Consider the following 21,332-nt stretch of genomic DNA (forward strand, 5'->3'; position numbering starts at 1 on the left):
TAGATATTCTTGTGTCTTTACGTAGTAGGCCTTCTTACATTACTTTAATGAGCAGAATGTAAAATTGTGTTATGCTTCTCAATATATCTTTTCTTAGAGTGGCTTATATTATATATTTTGCGTAAATATGAATATATTTCTCGAACTTCTTTTTTTTTTTCCTTCTGTCCGTTTTGTTCGCTTTCTATTGTAAATATTTACATATGAACTGTTTTTTGTTTTTTGTTTTTTTTTTTTTTTTGTTTTCTTTTCGCAACATTTTATTTGTGTTTTGATTAAATAGAATGTAATTAATTAAAATGTATTATCTTTTAAATATTTGTGCCTTTATATGCTCTTGACATTATTGGCAATTACTTGGGCTATAATAAATTACTTCATTTTATTGTACGGTTAAAGGTATCTTAAGTATGTCTAAAGTTAATGCTATCGAAAATTATTTTTACGATCATCAATTAGATCTCACTCATTCCTTGTACATATCCTAAGTAGCTTTCCTCCGAAATCATGCATGTTTCGGACAAATTCAATATAAATTTTCGATCTTTTCGCAATCCGTAGAAGAGGTAGAGATACAAATTTGCAGGCGCTTACTGACTAATCCTAAGGCATAATCGTAATTTTTTGTTATAAGTGGGTTTGAGTGTGTTTGAGTAGAATTTTTAGATCAACGTATTCTATATACTTAATCAGAATATTTACCAAGAATTTCTTCAACTTATCGCAAGTTACTTGATGAAACATTGACAATAAGTTTTTCCCCCCCTTTTCCTGAATTGTCTTTCATATTTTCCAGTTTATCGCTAATTTATGTTCTTATAGGGTGAAGAACTTACTCGTGTGCAGTAGAGTGGATTGAAAATATAATGGAGTTACAATTTTCTTGTTAACTGTCGTCGTGTTAGCAAATCGAACGGGACCATTTTGGGACTAAGCATAAAGGTGATCTTGGCGAATATGCCGAATAGTCGAACCGAAGTTTTCTATATGAAAGTATTGTAACGATGCTTCTTAGCCGGAGTATAAACTCAGATCCGTTTCCAAGACATTTATAGAATAAAAACAATTAGACGTTTGAGTTTGTTGTTACATTTGTAATTTTATGCGTTGGTAGGAACGAGAAATGTCCTCATGACTTAGTGTAGGGAACGTAGACCACGAAAGTAAAAATAAGTATATAAAAAAACACCAGCCCAGCCAAAGCCGCTATTGATTTCGCACTCGCAGCTTCACGGGTTACAATATAATACTTTTGCTCCTGAAAACAAATACGTTGCGTTACGGCAGCCAGTCACACAATAGCATCTGTGACCCTAACCTAGTATACTCTGCACCGATGCGTCCAAGTGGTTATTCAGGATTAGCAGCTAAGCTAAGCCAGTTATCTCCTACCAGTAGAGATAAATAGTCGGAAACGATAGCTAAGCTAAGCCAGCCACTGCCTGCTTGTACGGTCAAACTTTTGTCTCAGTGCTAGAGAATTTACCTCTTTGGCTGCCGTAACACAACATGATCGATTGCGGTGGCTCCCGGGTTTTTTATAATCAACGTTAACATCGTTCTACCGTTATATTATCACAGTGTGTTTATACTTAAGATTATTTAAAATCAATCTTACGAATAATAGTAAAACCGGTTTAGCCGATTATGCATGCATGTGTGCCTCACTCAAGAAAATAAGAATCCTCTGCTTAGTAACAAGACATTCTCGTTCTCTGCCTAGTAACAAGAATAAATGAAGCTGTGCTTGCGACAAGAAAGCGACAAGTGTATATATGTATGGGTACCTAACACAAGAGAATAATAATAATCGTCTGTTTAGCAACAAAAGATTATGGCTCTCTGCCTAGTAACAAAAATAATTATGCTTGTAATGAGAAACTTTATACATACGTATACTAGGATTGGTTTATTTATATTAGGAGGTAAATACTTTAATTATGTGTGTGTGTGTGTGTGCGCGCGTGTGTGTGTGTGTGTGTGTACATTTGTTTATAGCAGAAAAGAAGATTGGGCGTCTTAGCATCGAGTCGGAGCATTGAGTAGCGTAATTTTCGAGAGTTTATCAGACGGATGGGTCAGATATGCGAACGGATCGGCTTAATGCGAGGGAGTGAGGCGCTTTCTCACAAGATCGGTGTTTTTCCAACATCCGTTTCAGTCACTTCTTTATTGTGGGCATAGAGGTAAGCGGATCATACCAAGTTGTCAATCTTCACATTTCCATTTCGTATCTTCAAAATGTTATAGATCAAGATGGTCCATTCTGATAGAAAACCAGATCGGGTAGAGAATAATTTATTATAGGTATTAAATGGATTTTTAAGCATACAAAAATGTTCTCCTTTTATGAAATTTTTAAAAGTTCGAAACAGATCAAATTGACCCACGCGATAGTTGTAGTGTTAATAAATATAACGTACCTGAAAAAATAGACAGAAGCAAACCCATTGATAATACTTATAGTGCTTCTTTTCATGTAGCTCCCCATCCGAATTACCGATACCTGGATAAGGCACTGAAACACCTTGTTTCTTATGCAAAAAACTTTTAATCAGATAAGTCGAATGGATCCAGCAGTAGGTGTTTAGGACATCCTCCGGTATGTCCTTGGAATGAACACAATCGATTGGATTGCCGACATATTGTCGTGTAGTAATAATTAACGAGAACGACATTAAAAACACAACAGTCAATGAGTAATGCAAACGAAATACTGTCGAGTCGGCTTCAACATGGCTGACCTTTATCAGGCTTTTTAAACCACGAAATATATCTAACATTGTTTGGCAACAACACTTTTACAATTTTCATGTGGGTGTAGTGATAGTAATTGCTTTGTTTTTTAACACGACAAGTTTTTTGACATGACAAGTGATGAAATAAATTTAACAAAAAAAAAAAAAAACAAATTTATATATATGTATATATAAATGTATATAAAATTATATATATATGTATATATATTTATATATATATATAAGAGGAAGAAGAAGAAGAAGAAGAAGGAAAACAAGAACAAGAATACAATGTAATATCGAAATTCGTATAAGCAATAAGCTAAGGTGCTCAAGTTTGTTTTTTTTTTTTTTTTATTATTACGGCATATATTTTTATTTTTTATTCAATTTTTTTTTTTTTTTTTTTTTTTTTTTTTTTTTCTATTATAGATTTTATGTTTTTCTATTTTCCTTTTGATTGCTTTTTAAGAATATCTATTCTTCGATTTTCGGGTTTATTCATAAAAATGTACTTTTTAGAGTCGATTTTTTATAGATTTTATATAATATAAGGCGGCATTTTAATTTCGAAGAAGAACACTTGAGATATTTTCGGTTGATGTTGTTCGCATAACATTGTCTATAATGAGGAGATTTTTGCATTTTAAAAATTTGAAATATTATAAGCAAGCATCACATTTCATTTCTGTGCTTTTTCTTTTCTTTCGTTGCAAGAGTACAATAAGAATTTAAGGCACGTTCACGTTGTTCGTTCCATACATAAAACTCCGTTCATTCATGATATACATTATATTTGCATTGGCTAGTTATAGACTTTATTTGTTTTAAATTTAAGAACGCGTTCGTCACACTCGTATTTGAAGTCACTGGCATAATCATATTCAGTCATTTTATCATTTCATTTCCTTTATATCTTTGAACGAAAACTGTGGCACTACTTGCAAACTTCATCAAAAGAGAGAAGATCGATCGTCTTACAAGTTCGTTACCGTATCTTTCTGGCAGTGCTAATGTAGCTTAAATCATAAATTTCAAAACGCTTTATGTTTTGTTGTGGCAAAGTAGAGCCAGCACCGACAGCAATCTATCGGTTAAGATCACTAATTAGTTAGGTGTTACTTTAGATTCATATGGTAAGCGATTTTCCTAAAATATTTGCCACTGAAAGTTTATAACTTTACAGATCTGCATTTAATTAAAATGCTTACGACTTTTTGTTTACGCCCCCTAGGGGCCTTTTTTGATATTGATAAAGACTTCATTTAGAGAGAGTTCTACTTTAGCACTAAGCTAACGAAGCAAAGTTGTTACGACTAAATATCATTTTTATATTTTCTATCTGAGAAGCAAGATTTCAATAAGAAATTTTTGCGAGATTCGTATACGATTTTTTAAGGTTAATAGGCAAGAAATTTTAAGAAGAGAAAAAATCGGTATTAATGTATTGGTTGTTGATAAACAATTTGTGTGCGAGAGTGTGTGTGTTTCTTTTTTTGCCATTTATGGCGAATAGTGCTCGGTTTCCACGCACTATAACGCCTACGTACTATAACTACCGTCCACAGACGCTTTATTCGCCACCCTCTCTCATGGGACCACCGTTACAAATTAATTCGCAGACACTACCCTATTGGGTTTCATTTACTTTCTCGCACGCTGTTTCTTTAATTCCTGGAGCACCTTAATTCCCGGAGCACCTTAGAGGAGAAGTTGGTCACAGTGCCACATGGTTCGGGGCTTTCGGTCGTGCTCTCAATTGTTTCGCCCGAACCACAATTACGAATTTCGGGCAATTGATTATCATGTGCTTCATATCACCTTCGGCGTCTGCACAGTTTGGACGTTTTGGTAAACTATCATATCCGAATCGATTCAGATAACTTCGGGAGCAACCGTGACCAGTTAAGGCCTGTGTCGGATAAAATTTTTATATAGTGCATGATTTAATTCAGATACTAGAAAAATATTTGTATTTTTTTGGGAAATTCATAAGAATTAAATATAACTCATCCGGCAAGAGGTCTATCGCTTCCTCCAAGAACGTTCGAAGGGCGCATATCCGCTTGTCATTTTTTTGTGCTATGGGTTTTCTTGCACCACATCTTGGTCCTCTGATATTTGGCATAAAGCGTGCCAAACCCGATTAAATCCCGGCCGCTTTATCCGTCGCACACTGGGCATGTAATTTGACACTAGAACTACCGAGTGCGTTATAACTACAATCAATTTTTTTCTACGTTACCTACTTTGCGAGACTAAAAGTATCGTTTTTTTACCAAAAGTGATCGTTTTGATCTTCTATTTTTGTCGGTTTGCCATAATCGTAGAAAAGAAGTTCGAAACCTGAAGTGTGGCCTAGCCATTTCATGATGCGTTCAGTATGTAGGTCGAAAATTGATCATGATTTGCTTATGGGTACTTTCGCAATACGCAAGAAATTAAAACAAAAAACCTCAGAAAAAGCTCTATAACTTTCGATCCCGGGATAATATTGGGCCACAGGGAAACCTGTGGCCCAAGTACTCGTCAGGATCACTTTTGTGTTCACCTGAAGATGGACTTGACGAACGTCTAGGTAGCAGGCTGTCTGAAAGATTTCTACAGAATCCTAACTTATAGACGATAATATGAAAAAATTATCGTTTTTTTTAAGGTGTTTTTGGTTTTTCATTTATGATGGGCATGTATGTAGGTAGATCGCAACCCATTTGTTTAGCATTGGTTTCTTAATCGATGAAGTTATGTTCATTCCAAAATCTAGCTTCCTGCATTCGCTTTCTCCATTCTGTTGTGTCGACAAATACTGTCGACCAAATGGTACCTTTTGGTAGAAATAGTTAGATGGAAAACATCGATAATTCTAGTGTTAAAACTTAGCCAGTTATTAGCGAACGTACCAAACTGCTCTAGTGACTGCTCGTCGCATGGACCTGCGTACATAGTTCCGACGCATTTTCGGCTGCTTATGCGCACCACCTCGGTTTTATGTTCAGCCAATTGTGATCCCATCGCTGCTAGCCAAAATTTCACATTAGCGACTGCCCTATTAGCTGCGTCCTCGACCTTTCCAATGTGCTTAATTACGAAAACGAGAGCAACGTCCTCTTCAAAATTCATTGTCAATGTGCTGCCAATACGCCATCGTACATAAAGTTCGGCGGGAGCAGACCCAGCACTGATCCTTGTGGAAAGCCTGCCATTAACTGTTGTAGTGTTGTTTGTCCCATATACCTGCGTACGCTTCGAGAGACCGTCATCCTTATGAGGGCCATGCCAATGCGACCTCAGCCCGCCGCATTGAAAGCTGATGGGATCGATTGTGGACCGTGATCTGTTAAACCCATATAAAATCTACATATTACAGATTGAGTGTCAAATGTGAACAGTTCGGGGACTATTTGTCTCTCCATCTCTCTGTCTCTTACCTGCTATGGTAAAGGTACTCATGGTTGTGAAAGGGGGGATGTATGAAATAGAAAAAAACAGCCATTCCCATCCAATGTTATAAAACATTAAAATGTGGCTTTTTTCTGGTCCACTTGTAGATCCGATCTCAGTCGAATATAATTTTTTTACTGGTTTTCTTTGTCGAAAAGTCAAATATTCGTCGCAAAGTCAGAAAACTCGGGCTTGAAACTCGGGCTTGTGTAGCCAAAATTCGAACCCAAAAATACTACAATATTAACTCCATTTCGATCGGTGAATATTCGTATGGATCAAATCGAGATTTTCGCCAACAAGCGTCAGCATTTTCTAGCTAAGAACACTTTAAGTGTAATTGCATAGTGGTAGAGAGTGGTAGCTTACTTCCTAGTCGAAAATGCTTCTCACTACGATTGATATCAATCAAAGCTTCTATCAATTTTGATATGCATTTGAAAATTTCGTTGATCGTACGCTCGATATTGTCCAATCAATTGTTTTGAGTCACATGATCTTTGTAGAGCACTTAAAGGCCCTTACAGATTTATGTAGATTAGATTCGATGATATAGGCGCAGCCTTTGCTTCATGGTGGCTGGTAAAAGAAAAATTACCGCAATCCGAGGGGTAATGTGAATGAGCGGATGAGTAATTCTTATCGAAATATCTCCTTTCAATTGATATATAATTTACAACTTTTATTGTTTACATAAATAAGTATAAATTTTTAAAATAAACATTTCCCAATAACATAAACTTAATTTATACGCTGTTTAATAGCCTTAACAGAGTTAATAAAAAAATCAAGAAAGAAAAAGTAAAGATATTAATATTCTTTCAGAGACGCCTTCAAATGATTTTTAATACATTTGCTAGTGCATGCGTGTGAATATTACAAATCAATACATATACAGCAACTTTCGAGTGACAAGAAGTGAAAAGCGTACTCGTTTTGCTATTACTAGAGTGTAATGTTCAATGTTTTCAACTTTAATTTATAATGTAATTTAATTTACATTAACTCGCACCATCACAGCACAGTGGTTATGTTTGAAAAAGAGGCGCGCGGGAGGGGAAATGAATTGTGAATTTTTCACAAATTTGTTTTAAAACTTTTAGAAAATGTTGATTGTGGGCGCGGCTAAATTTTGAATGATCCAAAATTTCCCGATCTACTATTTCAAAGTAGTACTTGTACGACGGTATTGCCATGCCCGGAAGGCATTTGCTTAACAATCTCCTACTATATTATTATTCTGCCAATCGATTACCTGAGAAGCTATTACACTGCTTCATCCTCTGAAATATTTTATGGCTCGATTAATACGTCAAAAATTACATAATCACAAGAATTGCGCTTAGCATTTCGTCCTAGAAAGACGAGGAGAAGTGTATATTTTTTTTCTTCAACTTTCGATATCGTTGTCTTCAGTGGTATGCAGCAGTTTTGCTATCGAATAGATGACAAAGTGCTTAGCAGCCCTTTTTTCCGTAGGAAATCTTATAATACAATTATTGGAAGAAATGATTTGCTATACAGATGCAGTAAACATGGTTTATAATACATATATAGCGATCATATTCGTCTGTCCATCCAATCCAGGGCGCATAAGTCAATTAGAAACACATGCTAATCACAATATATCTTATGACTAGTTTCAATATTTTTCTTCGGGAAGCTAGGAAGTTAGAGACATTATTTTGGCCGCAACAGAAACGATTTCAAATATATATTCTTTTTTTAATACGGCTAATCGCCAATGGTGTGAAGGTGGCTGACAGAAAGATGAAGGGGAAGATAAAGAAAAAAGGAGGTCTGGGCCGCAACCTAGTGGGTATGCGCCTTTGTCGACTGAGCATTCAATATAGCTACAAGCGAAACACAATCCAACTTCTTCTTAAAGACAGTTTACTCTGAGAACTTTTTTGGTTGGTCGCTAAAGTAAACTTTAAAAATTTTAATTAAAATTTTTAATGTCAAAGCATAATTCATTGCACGTAAAAATTTGTATACTCTGAGATCATTGGTGAAGAGGTTCGCCCAGAGGTTTTTAGCGGAAAATCAACTTGAATTCTTTTTTGTCTTTATATCTACAATCATTATTCATATTAGCATTAGACGGATGAGTGCGTGGTCTCGGACGGATCTCCGGCAATGCATACCTTCGCTTAGTTGCCTTCTTCGTAGTAAACTGAATAAGAACAGATGGAGTGGGTGCTATTAAACTTCTACTCAACATAAGCGAATTTAGCTTATTCGCGCTTAAAGTTTATGCCAATTCTCTCGTATAACTATAAAGGCTAGTGTTTAAATAGCAAATTTGAAGCTGTATTGCTCATTGTTGCCACCTTAAAAGCACTTCTTGCTATTAAGAAGACTTCGATTCTTATTCAGATTAAGAATGCGAATGTCAAGTGATTTTGATCGACTAGGTCGAAATCGGATGCCGATAATCAATGTACGTATGGACTTGTTAGAAGGAACTTCACGGCTTCAACTGTTCGTCTCTATGCCTGTCCGCGAACAACCATCAGATTATTTATAGACAGACAGTCGCTGTGAAATCATTTTCGATATGGTTATGGAGAAGCTGGAAGCAACTTCAATCGTTCAATATAATACTTGTAGTCATATAAGAGGAAATCTTTAGACATGGACGAAAATCTATATATACATATGGTGTGAATGATATCGGCGTAGGAATACAAATTAAGGTGACTGTGACAGTTAGCGCATGAGCCACTCGAACGATGTCCCCTATAAATGTAGGAAAAATGGTTATCCGGAAGAATTATAGATATAGGGATGATGAAGTGACGAGTGGGACTTCAAAGTCGAAACGTCACGATAGACAGGCGGTACGGTTAAAGAATGACGGAATGTCACGGTTGTGTGTTATTCGATTGGCTAGTTGCTTAATTATTTATGAAGTCTATAGACTTGTTATTGAAATGGGCAAAAATGACGAAATGATTAGAGGTCGAGGACAAGTGTACGACTAAGCCATTAGACATTATTCGTCAGTGCGGTGGTAAGAGCGAAGCACGTCGATTCTTCAAAACTGTCAACAGTGTGCAAAACATAGAGTGCCGAACGCGCAGATATGTTTAGCAACCCTAACTATCGGTAGTGAATATGATGAAAGTAATTTTGTAAGACTTAAGTATATTTTGAAGAGAAAAAACCCACACTTTTATAACTAATCATTATTTTCTTAAGAATTAGAAAAAGTGTGTGTGTGCAGTATAAATGGACAAACTATTCAACAGATGTTCTAACGAAAGATGGATACTGGAAAAATGGCAGGTGAGAACAGGTATGAAAAAAACGAAAAAAAAAAAAAAAAAAAAAAAAAAATAAAAAATGAAAACAAAAGAAATACAACAGACAGATAATAATTTCGAATACTATTTTAGCGGAAATTGATAAACATACAGACATTGTGAGAAAGGAGAATAAAAGTGATACACACACACAAATACAAAATCATATACGTATATATATATATATATATATATATATATATATATAGTAATAATCACACATTTCTACCTAAGTAAACAGTAAGAAATTTGAAAGAAAGCCCCCCAACGCATTTTCTCGTCTATCCACACAAACAACAAAACATAAAATTTCAAAATCTATTTTTAAATTTATGCACGTTTTCTCTGTTGTGTTCATTTACATTTTTCTGTTTTTTTAGATAATAATGTATTTTTTTTTTTTTTTTTTTTTTTTTTTAATTTATATTTAGCGTCTCTTTAAGGTTTATTGAAATTAATTTTTGTTTTTTTTTTTCTGCATTGTTTTAAATAAGATGATTTTTAATTAAGATAAACTGCGGTTACTATTGCTTTTGAATGCAAATATTTACTGTGATTTTTAACAAACAATGACACACAATGCGAAGAGTATTTGGAAAACTATTGCTTTAGCATCGTAGGCTCGTTTTCTTCTTCTTGTCATGTTTTTATTCACTTATTTTTGTTTTATGTATATATATACATATATATATATATGTATATATATATATATAATTATATGTATATTTTTTTTTTTCGTGCAGAAAAATTCAATTATTCACGATCGTGTATTATCTAGTTAGTTTGATACGCACAAGCATACAAATTTCAGGTCTAGCGGTAGCCTTTTCATTAGATTTCGCCTATGTACACCGAAAGAGTTTTATTGATTACACCCACCGAAACACAAACTCATAATTGGCATCAGATCCAAATCAGTTCAACAAGAAAAAAAAATAATAATAATAATAGTAATAATAATAACGATAATAATAATACAAACAATCAAACTGAAAAAACACCATCTGAACACGTACGCCAGATACCAGACGCGCCCGTTTCCAATGCCGCCAAAATGAACACTGGCCGTTCGAAATGTTGGATCGCAGCATTTCAACTAATCACTGACACAAGGAATTCTCTTAAACTCGTGAAAGTGCAGCGGAAAATTTTCTTTTGTTTTTTTTTTCCTTCTTTTTTATTATTTTTTTTTTTTTTTTCTTTTGTTTAATAAGTTTTTCTCATAATTTTAGAGAAACGTTCTCCATACCGTACACAAGTTGTTATACTAATTTTCTCTATAAGATCTTTGGGTATATTTTTGGACATACAAAAATTTTAACTTCGACTTGGCAGCACTTTTCTTTTATATATTTAGTCTTATCTCGCAAACTAACATTTCAAGTTAGTTCCGGTTTGTTATGCGTCTACCATGTAAATGTTAAAGAAGACTGCATCTGCCGGCCAAATGTGCTTTTCGATCATATAATATATTCTCAAACGTTTTTTATACCATTTTAACACTTTACCGATGTGTTGAAAAGGAATATGAGATGCTACTACTGTTATGCCTGATACCCATATGCATATGGCTTTACACACATACAGGCTTAAGCCGAAGTATTGTTTCTTTTGTTTTGTTTTGTTTTTTTTTTTTGTTTTGTTTTTCCTGCTTGTTATGATGGCGTATGCCTTGCAACACGTTCGTGTTAATGTCTGAGTGTATGTATTTTTGTGTGTGTGTGTGTGTGTGTTATGTGTGTTTAGTCGCTAACAATGCAAAACAAAAACATTAAACAAGACAACATAGTCATGGATGATATGGCAGCGACAGCAATACTACTAATACAAATGATAATCGTAGCAATAAACAGTGGGTTAGATCAAAAAAAAATAAATAAATAAATAAAAATAAACAATTTTTAAATAATAATCGAAATTCGCAATAAAATGTCTAAGAAAAAGTATTTTGCAAATTTCTATTCTCTTATTTAAAAAAAAAAAAAAAAAAAATGTTCCTTAAGCAATTAAAATTACGCTTAACTTTCACCACTTTAACACATCATCCCCAAATACATGTTCAATTATGTCTTGTTTCTTTTCCTTATTTACATGCATATACGAACAATGCATGTATAACGGCCGGGCTCACAAACATTGACAAATCAACATCAACTGTGACACAGACATATAGAATACGTTAACAGACATATTTGCTTGAAAACAATTGATATTAGTGTGACAGATATTGGTCGCGAGCATAAGCACATGTATTGCGAACATATACTTATTTATATATTTTTTTAAGAATTTAAAATTAAGAAAATATCTCGTCTTAAGTCGGTTCTAAACAGAGAAGAAAGCTACATTTTTGATACGAGTCGGTCGAAGCCGTTCAGCTCTTCAGATTAAAATTTATATTAAAGTTTAGTACGATAATTTTATTTCGTATATTTAAGGACTTTTATCTTCGTAGGCGAAGCTTATCACACCCTCTTAAAAAACAAAAGATGTCGAATTTTTGTTTTCCTTTTCAATTTACTGAGATTTTTATTTATTGCAAGTAAATGCAAATGGATCACTAAACAAGCGCGTTAAGTTCGATTGACAGGAACGGCTTCAATACGTCTCTCATTCACAATTCTGCGCATATGAACAAGTGAAAAAATAAATTTCTCCAAAGCTCTGCACCTTTTTTATTGCATGCAATAATTTTCTATTCTGCTTGCAATTAATCCAAGAAACCATCATCTGAAGGAAATTTCACAACAAACACTAAGCATTATCTGAGTTTCGAACTGATATTTGCAGCGAGGTTTAAGATTTCACCATCAAACACTGACATTTACGACATAACATAGCAAATCGGACGTATTATTGTTTTTTCGTATTATTTAGTATTATAATTAATTTGGGCAGATAAATAAATTCAAAGATTCAAGTCTCAAAGCCCTAGCATCCGAGGCAAGCGGCATTATTGAAAAGTCAACCCGACTTGAGATTTAAATCCACGATGATTGGGTCGTTAGTCGAGATCCTTGTCGAGATTGGCCTATTCAGCCATAAGCGCATAAGCCAAATGCGCATAAAAAAATCGGATATAATTTTTATTAAAATCTTCATATGTTCCTTTTTTACAACCATCACCGAAGAATGAGCGGTAGGCCCATTTTGTCTAAACGTTGGCAACATTCAAAACGTAGCTTGCGAGACCACACAAAGTACATACACTCCTGGTCAGCATCAAACTCTCAATTGATTTAGGCATGTCCGTCGGTATATATAAAATCGTTCGAAGGACATTCCTATACTGCCTTGTAAACTGAGAACACCTGTGTTTTCCACATCAAAAATTAATTCGTTCCTTGCTTATTAGTCATACGCTATAGCAAATAAATCTACCAAAATTTGAACGTATTGTTGTAAATTAAACGTTCGGCAACTCTGCCATGACAGCTTATACACTGATAAATACAACACTGACTGCTCCGAACATTTAAGTATATCAGTGCTAGCTCACTATCTATGTAAGCAATGAGAGAATAATAAAACCGCTCCCTACCTCATCATTTCGTTCCCTTATATTTTTTAACGCAACCACATGTATATTCTAGGCGTGATGTAATGGTCTTTGTGAAAAAACGGGAAATTCGGCCACGCCAACCCAATATTATAGCGTATCAAAAGTTAATTTTTTTTTTCGCCAAAACCTTGGTCTAGAAGCAAGCTTTAAAAATCCTCTCTCTAAAGTATATTCATTCTTCGCCAGTGTCAAATTCAGAATTCATCTAAGGATGTTCGCCTCTTCGTCTCTGAGGTAATACTCTCTACGAGTTAAACATCTTGCCATTCGCAAAAATTAAGATATCGCCACAAATTTGCAAAAGAATTTGAAAATGGATTAAATCGATCAAAGGACACACCTGCAATGCGATCAAAACCCAGAATATTTTTACTTTTCATGTTTTTTGCTCGTTACTCATAAACTATAGCAAATACACGGTATAAATCTCTACACGCCCATTTAATATTATAGCACATTTAAATTTACCTTCTTCTTTTTTTTAGGTCTTTTTCAGGATAAGAGTGATGGACGTAAAAGATTCGATCACAGCCGAATATAATTTTCTTACTGATTTCGTTTTTCTCTTTTCAATTCTCCCGCAGCTGTAGGTGTTATTGAAGGTCGATAGTTTCGATTTCTTAACTTTATCGTAATGTTAAAGGTACAATGGATTTGAATAAAATAAAAATAAGCAAATAAGTGTCCGCAGGTTAAACGGGTATAAAACCCGTTCCATTCTTTTTATTTTTCAGGTCTTTCTAAATTATAAGAATTATTGGTCTTTTGTAACCATTTCATTTAACACTAGAACTATCGCGTGAGCGAGTTAGTGAGCTTAAGAGGAATGATTAAAAAGCATGTAAAGTTCTAGCATTTTCTGGTTGCTTTTCTTTATACAAAAACACTTCCACATACTTACAATAAGTCTTTCTCTACCCGGTCTGAATTTCGAGATACCTACTTCTATCATTACAGGTCGTTCTTACCAACAAATTCGACACAAACTTTCCAGTTGATTGCTGGCTCATCACTTTAATTTTTTTCTTTCATATGCTGTTTATCCGACCAGTTGCGCTTTGTTGCATGTTGTTTCGTTGTAAAGAGCATTACAAGATCAATACAACTATCTCTTGCAGAGTGCTCTATGCAAAAATTCGCGGACATAAATAGTAACACAAAAATGTCACAATGAAATTAAATATTGGTAGGCAACTCGTTTGTTAAAGGATATAAAGGTTATGTAAGCAAACTATTTCTGGGAAGTCAAAATCAGTTGAATTGAAGAGAGTTATCAATATTGGCATTCGCAGCGAAACGATCGCTAAAGCTAACTACAAGTTCATGTAAATAATTGATATCCTAGAATTTGTAAATGAAACCTATCTTAACCTAAGAATCACAATTCATTGTTTCGAACTTAAACTCAAGAGAAGTCGGATAAAAACATGATGTCGTTAAGAGCCATTTTACGTATTGAGCAGAACGCGAAAACTTTCCTTTGTACTTTAAAAGTTAACTGCAAGTTCATGTATTATAATTAAATCATTCATAAATAGATATCCTAGAATTTGTAAATGAAACCTATCTTAACCTAAGAATCACAATTCATTGTTTCGAACTTAAACTCAAGAAAAGTCGGATAAAAACATGATGTCGTTTAGAGCCATTTTACGTATTGAGCTGAACGTCAAAACTTTTCCTTGTACTTTAAATGAGTAGATCAGCTTGTCTGATTGAAATTCTACCTAATAATAGCCGTTCTCCGCAGCTTGACACCAAATAATGAAATCACATTCATCTTAAGTCGGATTTTGAATGCACAGTATTAGTTCGACAGAATTGTGCAATCGGGACTACTTTCGTTCATCAAATTTTTGGATGGCCCAGACAAATATGTCAGATAAATTCTTAATTAATGATCCAAGTTTTGCGGAATTTCACACGCACTTGTCTTAAAAATATAAGAACGTACGGGTGAATTTTCCATCCTTCTGCCTTTTTATTGCTAATAGGCATGAATTTCTTAAGGCGCACGATTTTGCATTTTTGCGAACAAATTTCGTTATATTTTCAAGACCATCAGACTTGGTGCATATGCACTCAGTTTATTTGTGTACATCATGTTTTATAGGGACTGATCTAATACAAAAGTTGTTTACCTAAGCAATTCCCAAATGGTTATATTTGAAAATATCGTACCTTGAAACCTAGGATTTACAGCAGATATGAGATTTGCTATTTAGTGTACATGTGTAGATTAACAAAGTCCTCATAGATTTCTTATGCATTACAATTCGAATCAATCAGCGTTGGATAGATATCAGTATTATATTGTCATTTTTACCTTAATCCCCAAAAATATTCCCCAAAAAAAAGTGCTGTCTCTTGGCCTGTCCACTGCTGAAGACCTGTCAGAAGCGGAAATTATGTTTGAAGTTAAAACTTGACGAACTTTTTTTTAATTTAATTGCGCATACGCCGCATTAAAAGAAAGTCATTCACTAGAGATACATACATGCTTTCAAATCTCTACAATTCGTCGTTCATCAAATGGGCGAAGCTAACTATCTATTCAATATTGACACAAGAATTTCTTGCTACGCTTAAAACCCGGATAGATTGGACTTAGCTTTATTTCAGCTACCTGATTGATTCTTATACCTCATCGCATCGATCATTAATCCTGTAAGCATTTTATTTGGAAATTATGCAAATGCGTCTGCACCTCTCCAAGGTAGGCCTGCGACTAACGAAGAAACGCGATTTGTTCACCGTTTATAAAGGCTGTAAAGGTAATATAGCGAGTTCAAATCGTGGCGATTTTGTTGTTGTGTCAAAAGTAACTCTAAGGTTACCAATCGATTTAACGATGACTATCTATCTATCTTTCCAACTGTCATTTGGGCCACAGAATAAAGCCGGACAGTAGACATTGATCTGAGATTTGAAAAGAAATATTTCATTTATCGAGTCTCATCGGTCAAGTGGTCAATCTTTGCCTGACTAAATATTTTTTGGAGTATTTTGTGATGATCAACGCCGAGATAAATGTAACTTTCCGACCTGTTTTTAGTTTCCTCTTTCATGTCAACTTCATTCAAATGCATTTCTGGGTGGCACCTCCAGCTGAAAAGTCGCCCAATAACAGCTCCGAATAGAAGATTTATTGTGAAATTTCTCTAAGAGATTTTCTCATTTTTCACCTGATAATTTAATAAGTTTAAATGTATGCGTGTCTAGTCATTTGCGCGTGATTTTCGTTCGTTATATATTCAGTTATATCGTCGTCCTTGGCATTTTTGTTGGATTGCTTTCAGTGCGAAATTGCACTGCATTGTAGATAAATAAAACAAAAGAATATTTTGGTTTTTTTTTTTTTTTAGTTAAGTTCATTGTCAGGTCGTTTTTTTTTTTTGCGAAGTTTAAGACCCACAAATATTTGTCCCCATGGATTATCATATACGTTCATATACAATAGAAAAAAAAATAGAGAAAAAGTTATGCGGCAGAATGCGTTCAATGACCATATGGACATTGTTGTTATTAAAGTTGTTTGTGTTTGTTTATATACAATGTGTTGCGTGTGTTTCATAATTTATATGCGTATAAGAATTTCTTGGCTTTAATTTCAAAAAAAAAAAAAAAAACTTACACATACACACTGGTATATACAGATACTTTCGATCAAATATATATTGTTTCAAAACAAAGGTTGAATGTTTATTATCCTTTAGAAGACACGGACCATATGTTTCATTTCCGGAATTCTTCTCCGTCTACCATAACAACAATGAATACATGATGGATCTTCATATTGTGAATGCATTGAAAAGTCCAATGCACTATGCATTAGATGCAGTAATTCTCATTATCTTCATCATAAACGTTCCTGTTCAATACGGCGATGGCGAATGCAATTCAAGAAACGTTAGAGAAAAATTTTAAAACAACACAACAACAAATTGTTAGCTTAAACATTGGCAATAGAACGCTTTAGTAAAAGTTAATAAGTAGATAAGTTTTCCTGATATGAGGCGACTATTAACCAAACGCTTCTTTGAGGAAACTCAACCGTGAGCTTTACTTAATAGAGGCATGTAAACTACTCTTTAAACGACACGATAGCAATGAAGTTATCTATTGGCATAGTGCAGATCTAATCAGTGGGCTTTAATCTAAAGTCATTGTTAGAGTACGCAAACACCTATCAGAAGAAGAAGATATAAGAAGAGCACAAACCCCGATCTAATTCTCGCAAAGTGGCGCCTTGAAAGCCAATAGGAAATCATCCTGCAGAGCAAATGATCGTTTCACTCCCTCTCACACAGATTCTAACTACCCCTGCACAGGTAATTAATATAAAAATATAAAAGAAGAACTGACTTTGAGATGTTTCGATCAGGACATAGAAGATTTTCGACCCTTGAAGGCTTTTAATCTCTCTCTCTCTCTCTCTCTCTCTCTCTCTCTCTATTATTCATCGTCAATTGGACCTTTCAGCAAATGCATATGTAAACTCTTTGCATTAGTAATCTTCTCTTATGCGGTCTTTGACGACGCGTTATGGAGCGCAGAGTCTGCTTGTTTGGCAACTGGCAATGCCTTGCATCGTACGGACTAACCGTTTATTGCTTCAACAATACTGTCAGGCACAAATACAGACGCTTTAAAATCCGTTCGTACGCCTAGTCTTCACATAAATCAATCTGCTTATATTCAACCGAGAAGAACGAGCACACCATTTGAATATTCTTGAAATTTAGGCAATGTTTCCTATGAACATTTGTGTAAAGATTATTTTCTTGATATCCGATTTTCTCCTTTTCCCCTCTCTCGGTAAATTGACGAATTCTAAACAACGGAATCTGAATTATTGGGTGGGTTTTTTTTTGATATATATATAAGGAATAAATTTATTGTTTTGGATGAATTAAGACTTTAAAGAAATCTTACGAATTGTTATGTGTCGATCAGGCAGGTCATCAATGGGAAATTTCCAGAACTCAATTTCGGAAAGCAATTTCGACAAGTGCGTGGAAGTGCGTGCTGCCATATACAGCCTTAGTTCCATACGTATTGCTTATATATCCTTATGTGCTTCTACAGCTCTTTCGGTATCTTCTTTGGTATAAAAAAGTAAAATACATCTTATCTGCTGCTCATTTTCCACGTCTTACTTACGTCTCGCAACCGATCACTTTGACGGTCTTTTTACAAAATCAACACAAGCCTGCGTTACACAGTTATATGCACCTATAATTCTAACTAACTGTCTAGCTACCAGAAAAAGTTACCTCAATCTGGTTGTGGGGACAAAAAACCGCAAGAAATTTCCGAACAACCTAAGATATTTAATTTACAATAAATTTATTTAGACAAAACCGTGAAATGTTTAATTATTTAAAGTATATTCAATGTATTCCTTCTTAGAGGCATGTACAGTCAGTCTTTCTTAAATATTCATGAGTCTCTTATGTATATAATGTAGACTAATATGTTTATGTTTTCGAAATGGGAAATAGTTAGGCGTCTTGCTCTTGCACTTGAAGGTCTAGTTCTGGTTTAAAACGCAAAAAAAAAAAAAAAACAATAATTTCAATGTCGACTTATCAGTTGACATCCTGTATCTGACTGTATCTGACATATGTTCGTTCGTACGAGCAATGCCGTGAACGTATCTGTATTTGTTGCGCAGCCAGCCAGCGTGCATATATAATATAATGCAAGAGGTAAAAATCTGTAACATTAATTTCAAGAAATGAGACCTTTCTGTTTCTTTTGCACCGTTATAATAATTATTCCCTCTTCTAAATGTGTTTTGTTCTTTTTTTACTTTTTTTTGCCGGAATTTTTATTTCGATTTTTCATACATTTCTTTACAGCATATACATATCGAATCCATTTGGATTTGTGCCCAAAATGCATCAAGTCGACAACAATTGCAAAACTCATTTACTGATGATAGAAATGAAAGTATCACAGAGAAATGTTTTCTTCATATTTGGTTTGGTTTAGTTTAGTTTCTTTCAATATTTGGAATAATTTACTCTGTAACTAGCAGCATTAGGGTGCGCTTACTCTATGCTTAAGAAACCGGCAGGCGGCCGACTGCACAGTTTAATGGTGGCGCTAATTTAAACAATAGCATAACACAGTGAAAATCTAGAATATAAGAATAATGGATAATAATAATAATAATAATAATGATAATAAAAATAACACAAGCATATGCATGTGTACGAATAAAATCTAAAATACATTCTGAAATGAGAAGCACAAGAAACAAACACAAATCACAGCCGACAGCAGAACACTTTTCTGTTTGCATTTCCGGCGTAGACGTCGAAATGATCAAAAACTATATTTTTATTTCATCTCGCACTGTATATCAATATTATAATCATATATATATATTACCAACGACGTGCACATTTAAATATAATAAAAGAGATGAGAAATAGAAATAGAAATTACTCGCTTTGCAAGAAAATTATATTCGGTCGTGACGCACTCTTTTATACCCATCGCGTTATCCCAAAGAAGATTAAAACCAGGGAAGAAAACTAAATTTTCATAGCCTGGGGCTGATTGCTTCTACTTTCAGATTAAATGTAGAAATTTATATCGTATATTTGTTGTGTATCTGTGTGTGTATGTGTGTGTGTGTGTGTGTGTGTATGGGTAAGATACAAAATACAAAAAAATACTGAAAACAAAAGGCATGTGGGCGTTGCAGGCATGTCCTTTTTCACGGTTTGGGTCATTTTCAAATTCTTTTGCAAATTTACAGGTAATAGTTTCAGTTTTGCGGCCAGGAGAAGGTTTACAACAGACTTTACATAGACGGACAGACGAACATGCTTAGATCGATTTTCAATTTAATGCTGATAAAAAGTTGCAAACGTTTTGACAAACTGAACATACCACGCGTCCTTCGCTGATGGACATAAGGATACAATCTGTCGATACCACACAGAAGGTAGACCATTGTGGTAATTGCAATATTACTGCACGCATGGGTTCGAATCCTAATTTTCTAGTTTTCTTTTCGTTTCGTTTTGAACAAATCTCTCTCTCACTGCAATATTTCTCTCATTCTCATTTGTAGTCACATTTTGAGAGTGTGAAAAATTCTATCTACCTATTTTCTCTAACCGTAAGCAATTAAAAGAAATTGTTTATGATCGAGTTGGTGCCGCATAGTCTAGTGGCACGGGCGTTCGGAATCCGGTAGAAAAACACAACACACGCAGGTTCGATTCCTGGTGGCGCGCGCGTTTATCATTATAAATTGTACTTTCCTCCGTAAGTTTGAGAAGGCAGCGAACTTGTGTTTGTTGTTGTTTGTATGGTGGTGACACGTCAATCATGAATTTTAAATACATTCATATTTTCCTTTTGGTAAATTGATGGTGGTGGTGGGTAATGTTGTTAGTGATTTAAATGTTGCTCATTGGTTGGTTAATGCATTATTAAGTAAGAAAAGGCAAATAGCGAGTAACTTTTTTTCTAATGATGTCAATACGACGAAGCGTGTTGAGGGGAACACAACAATACATTGAGGTGAATGTGAGTGCACGCGTTTGAAAGTGAAGAATCAATCACTTTCTCGGGCAATTGCAATAAATATACGAAACAGGATTCGGATTATGTGCTGAGCTAATTACACGAATATACCATCGCATTATATACATATATGTATAAGGCCTTATATATATAACCGTAAGAGGATCCTATTGGTTTGGACGATAGAATTTTTGACGACAATTTTTGGCGTCTACGGGCATGCTCTTCTCAACTTTCCAGAGGGATATTTCAAATGTTTCAAGTGTTTCTGGCCACATGAGTCAAGTGCATGAGCTCTGCTGTAACTGCATTCATTAGCCTTTTTTTTCCAATTTTTATATGTTGTTTTCACTTTTCTATTTCATGTCTGGTCTATAGGCAAATTGCGTTTTATGAGATGTAGCAAATTTTAAAAGACTTGAAATTTTAAAAAAAGTTGAAGAGCAAATTATGATAAAAAATTTTAAAATATTGTACTCATATATATACATATACTTAAGTGAACATTTTTCATCAAACACATGCAAATGCAAACAAAATCGAACCACCCACCCCGACAACCGACTAATCCATCTTTATTAAGCCTTACCCATTCTGTTGATAGATCTCTAGTTTGTCGATGTATGCTAATTGTTTCATATCTTGCTTGCCAAATCTTTTCAACATTTCGTTCGCATCTCTTCTTCTTAGTTTCGTCGAAATGTTCTTTTGCATTTCTATGCCACGTAACTGTTG

At 34.5% G+C, this 21,332-nt stretch overlaps 2 protein-coding genes across 7 annotated transcripts in view; both read right to left on the reverse strand.

The window, feature by feature from the left end:
- The window catches only part of LOC119644567 (innexin shaking-B), a 131,319-nt gene that overhangs the window by 22,387 nt on the left and 87,600 nt on the right, over positions 1 to 21,332 (reverse strand). Inside the window, exons 1-2 of one of the 6 annotated variants that reach the window (XM_038044157.1) lie at positions 10,470 to 10,657; positions 2,424 to 2,836 (exon numbers count right to left, since the gene is read on the reverse strand). The exons of 4 other annotated variants lie outside the window; for them this stretch is intronic. In XM_038044157.1, the coding sequence (XP_037900085.1) occupies positions 2,424 to 2,783 (360 nt within the window). In that variant the 5' untranslated portion in view covers positions 2,784 to 2,836; positions 10,470 to 10,657. Of the gene's footprint in view, positions 1 to 2,423; positions 2,837 to 10,366; positions 10,658 to 21,332 lie in introns of those variants that run through there. One more of the 6 variants, XM_038044156.1, reaches the window with a different exon arrangement.
- Positions 3,710 to 6,120, reverse strand: LOC119644568. Its single transcript, XM_038044161.1, has 2 exons — positions 5,639 to 6,120; positions 3,710 to 5,562 (listed from the first exon to the last, which is right to left on the reverse strand). The coding sequence occupies exons 1-2, from the start codon at positions 5,856 to 5,858 to the stop codon at positions 5,468 to 5,470; spliced, it is 315 nt and encodes a 104-aa protein (XP_037900089.1). The 5' UTR covers positions 5,859 to 6,120; the 3' UTR covers positions 3,710 to 5,467.

The sequence above is a fragment of the Glossina fuscipes genome, unplaced genomic scaffold (assembly GCF_014805625.2).
Source record: "Glossina fuscipes isolate IAEA_lab_2018 unplaced genomic scaffold, Yale_Gfus_2 0, whole genome shotgun sequence".
Taxonomy (NCBI): Eukaryota; Metazoa; Arthropoda; class Insecta; order Diptera; family Glossinidae; genus Glossina; species Glossina fuscipes.